Below are 4,409 nucleotides of genomic sequence, written 5' to 3'. Positions count from 1 at the left end.
CCTTCTCGACTGCACACAACTCCCTTCTCATCCCTGGTAGCTAGCTAAGAATGATTTTGCCTTTCCAAAACCTGGAATGTTTTAAGAGCCAGCCGTCTTAGGCAAGCCTGGTGCCCTGACCCTGGGGAGGGGTCTGGGTGCGAGGGTCTCGTCCTGGTTTTCACGGAAGCGCGTGGGCTGCAGGGGTGCCTCCTTCCGCAGGGTGGCACTCGCGGCTGCGCCCGGCGACCTCGCCCTGGGGGTCGGTAGCACGTGGGGTCCCGGCCATCCGCTCCGCTCGCCCACTGCGGCCTTGGCCTTTGCACCCTGCAAAGGAGGGAGGGGCGCTTTCCACTGCCTGATAAACCCACAGTCGGGTAGACCCGGAGTCGCCGGTAAACCCGAGGGAAGCTCTGTGCTGCGCCACGATGTTGGGGATGTCAGCTCGGAGCCTGGCCAAAGGTGAGGTCGAGCCGCCGGGGGGCTGGCGTGCGATCTCGCGCCCCTGGGCCCGCGGGTTTGGGGGCAGCCCCTCCAGGCCCGGCACCGGGTGCAGGGAGCAGGCCGGACCCGCGCGCGGGAAGCTCTCCGCGGCCGGTGGGGGTGCGGGGAGGGTGGGCGCCCCCATGATCGTCTGCTCCCCCATGACTGTCTGCTGCTCCCCGCCCGCAGGCAGCGCGCCCCCAAGCCCGGTCCCGGACGGCCTGATCCGCGTCTACAGCATGAGGTTTTGCCCGTACGCCCGGCGGACGCTCCTCGTCCTGAAAGCCAAGGGGATCAAGTAAGGACTCCAAACACCCTTCTCGAACTTTCTGGGCTTGAGGATGGGAGTGGGGATATAATATGAAAGTCGTGGACGCACATCTCAGAGGTGGGAGAGCTGCCCCGGACTTGCATCGAGTGCATTCTGATTTATTGCGACCCCCTTAGGGCGGAGTTAAATGATCCTACATCACCCTGGGCTGTTAACTTTATGGAAACAAGGGCCTCTTTCTCCTGCAGAGCAGTTTCCTGCCATCTGGCCTTTCAGCCAGCTGCTGATCGCTTATCCACTATGCTACCGGGGTGGGAGGTTCCTAATCCATCTCTCTGTTGTTGTTGGTCATCATACCAAAACCGACCCACGATGACCCTCCACTGGACTTTGAGAAGCATTAAATGGCGGTCACCCTGCACGAGATCGCCCCTTTTCTACCTGTGGATTCGAACCTCTGAGCTTTGAGTTGCTAGTGCAACTTCTTACCTCCAGGCAACTAGAGCTGCCCAATCCGCTTGTCTAGGACACCTCGTTTAACTAACCAGCCAATTATTATTATTATTAGTTCTATCAGAAAAGCGGAGACTAAGTAAAGTTAGTGATTTCCCTGGTCACCGGCAGATCATGCTGCTGCAGGTCCTTTTGCCCGGAGCAGGTCTTCTGATTCCTGTGACGTTTGCCACTGCGCCTCCCCATTGTTTGGCCTTCCTGTCCTACGCGGTTTGCTGCCGCTCCGAGTAGAGTAGATGATTCCTCCTGGAATAACCAGTCCAAAAATCCAGATCATTCATTATGTTTTTAAGCTTGGCAGTGGTTGAGCGATTGTGAGGATGACACTGGATTAGGAAGCGCTGTGTACTACTGTATTTTGAGGTGCTATGAGTCGGGGCCACGTAGATGACATGTAAAAGAGAGAATTGTATATATTGGTTATTGGTTGAATTGAATAAAAGGGAAGTGGCTATATCTAAAAATTGCCCTCAAAGCCTTTCTTAAATTAGCCTTCGATGCAAACTTGTTAGTCACAGAAAATAGGTAATATTTTTTTTGCCACTGGATATATAGTGGAAAAACTTTCCGTCTATTGACCTTTGGGATCTGTTAAACTGATATTTTATGTACTCTGCAAGTTTAAAATGTAGTCCCCCTCCCCCCATCTCTGTCCATAGTGTTTTTAAATTAATTTTCACCTTCCACGGGCAGAATGGTTAGACCAGAAAATCTTTTCCCCAAAGGAAATGGGAAAGATCTGGTAGGGATCTGGAAAAACAGGATAATTGTGGGCATAGTTATTAATTTAATATTTAATTAATGTGAATGATTGTGTGAAACACAATATAAATGAAGGATAGTGTGACACACAGTGTATATGAACTTTGTAGGCAAGCCAACATAAAATAAAAATTAAAAAAGAAACACTGAACACACACACACACACACACACACACACACACACACACACACACAAATGTAAAATGTATTCTGAACATTTAAGAAAAAAATACAAACTCCAAACTAAGCCAACATCAAACCTAGAAATGATTTTTTTTAAATTAGCCATTCCTTCATTAAGGTTTGCTTATATTTTATTTGGTTAAAATTATGACTCTGAACATACAACAAATTGCTTATCATTTAATCCCATTTATCCAAAATGTTATTTGATGTACAGAATGCCTTCTATGGTAAGTAACTCACTCACTTGCTCATTGCTGTAAAGTTGGAATCCAAACATGCTAAAAGCCCTCCAGTGAGTTTTCAGAGGCTGTAAATTGCTCAGGAGGAAATCGCCTGTTTTTCTTGAAAGTAAAGGAACTCTACTTCAAACTGGATTTTGAGAGAGGGAGGAGGAAAGACATTTGTCATGCTCAGTAGTTGGGGAAAAAAAAAATCGAAGGACGTGGATCCAGGGGCACAAAGCCTTGGGTTCTGTGCCTCTTTCTGGCGCTCCAGTTTGAAAATAACCCTGTTTTAATTACTGGAGTGGGTTTCCTCAGGAGTATTGAAAATATTTTACAAAAAAGTGTGGAGGAGGCACAGCTACTAGGTAGGGCAAAGAGTAAATAATTTACTTCCTATTTCTCAATCGGTATTTAGTGTGAATTCCAGGAGACTTCCAACAATGAAGCACTGGATTTTTATTGCATGATAGAAGAAAATACCATTTTCTCTAAAAGGTGCATCTTTGAACTTGTTGTAGTGTTTGGATTTCTTGCTTGGCAATATCAGATTATCAGAGTGTGTATTCTGAGGACCTTTATCACAGAGGCCCAGGGTCTGCATTGCATTTTGTAATGCATATTTTTAGAAATTATGCTGATAACTCTTGGCAGGTGGCCTTGTTTTCCTGGCAGTGCATGGCATCTGAGTGTTTCTTGTTCTGCCAGTTCATGAACCTCACACAACCCCAGGGTAGTGTTCAGACTGCTGGCCCTTCATTTCCGTGAAGGATTAGCTCTTTAAACTCTCAAAATGAAATGCTGTTTTAGCTACTACTGTGGGTAGGAATGTGGAATAGGAAAAGGAAGATATTTTGGTGTATAGTATTTTCCAGTAACTTAACTGCTAAAAGAACAAGAAGTCAGCCCTGGAAGAAGTGCACGAGAGTGCTCCTTAGAGGCAAGGATGGTAAAATTTGGCCTCACGTGGTATAAGTATGCTATCACGAGGGCCAGTCCTTGGAAAAGTAGAGTCAGAGAAAAAGTACAAGACCCTCAACAAGGTGGATTGAGACCATGACTATGTCAATTGGGCACTGACTGGAGCAATCAGTGATGAGCTCCGGCATATCAGAGAGGTGAGGATAGTGGAAGATACAGCAGGGTCCAGCTCTGTTATTCATAGGGTCACTATGACTTGCAGTTGAATTCACAACACCTAAAAGCAACAACAATAACTTGTTCTTTTGAACTGTTACTCAGATTTTACAGTGTGAGCCTGACGTTAACTTTATATGAAACTCTGCTTTCTCTTGTTTTGTCTGAAATCTCTCAGGCAAAATAAAAATTAGATGTAAAAAAAAAAAGTTAAAAAAAAGCAGACCTAATTATAATCCACATACAGCCTGTGCTTCATCTTTTTTCTTTCTTTTTTTATTTACTTTCTGTGATTCACACATGTAGCAGTTTTTTTAAAAAAAAAACCAAATTATTGATAAAAGCAAAAATGTTTGTAGTCCAAAGGAACAGAAGGAACTGGATTTCCATGTTGATTCTTATATTCTGCAGACCAGACACAGCTCTAATAGTTGTCTGTCAGACATTAAAGTTAAAACAGCTCTTAATTAAAAGTAGAATATCATTGTAACAATCTTGAGGCATTTCCACTTCATTAATTCAACAAATACGGAGTCGTTATCTAAAACGATATTTCCTCACAGCATTTACATCTTAAGTTTTGTTCACTTACATGTTCACAGTTGGGATTGTTGTGTGGCATCAAGTCGGAAGTGACCCATAGCTGACTCTCCAGTGGATTTTTTTTTTATTATTATTATTTTATACTGTGTGGATCATAACAAACTGTGGCTGACTCTGAGAAGAATGGGAATTCCGGAACATTTAATCGTGCTAATGCAAAACCTATACTTGGTCCAGGAGGCAGTTGTCAGAACAGAGCAGGGTAACACTGCATGGTTCAAAATTGGGAAGGGTGTACGTCAGGGATGTGTCCT

General features: G+C 44.9%; 1 protein-coding gene across 2 annotated transcripts in view; it reads left to right on the top strand.

Moving 5' to 3' along the window:
* Positions 1 to 404: 404 nt before the first annotated feature.
* GSTO1 (glutathione S-transferase omega 1) overlaps positions 405 to 4,409 on the top strand; it is a 17,015-nt gene continuing 13,010 nt past the window's right edge. The window contains exons 1-2 of one of the 2 annotated variants that reach the window (XM_006879954.1): positions 405 to 441; positions 652 to 760. In XM_006879954.1, coding sequence (XP_006880016.1) covers positions 408 to 441; positions 652 to 760 — 143 coding nt within the window. In that variant the 5' untranslated portion in view covers positions 405 to 407. The remainder of the gene's footprint in view (positions 442 to 651; positions 761 to 4,409) is intronic. The other variant, XM_006879953.1, reaches the window with a different exon arrangement.

This window comes from Elephantulus edwardii, unplaced genomic scaffold (genome assembly GCF_000299155.1).
Source record: "Elephantulus edwardii isolate Elephantulus edwardi_28Jun2011 unplaced genomic scaffold, EleEdw1.0 scaffold00006, whole genome shotgun sequence".
In the NCBI taxonomy this organism is placed as follows: domain Eukaryota; kingdom Metazoa; phylum Chordata; class Mammalia; order Macroscelidea; family Macroscelididae; genus Elephantulus; species Elephantulus edwardii.
The sequence above is the reverse complement of the archived record's forward strand: the minus strand, read 5'-3'. Positions and strand labels throughout refer to the sequence as shown.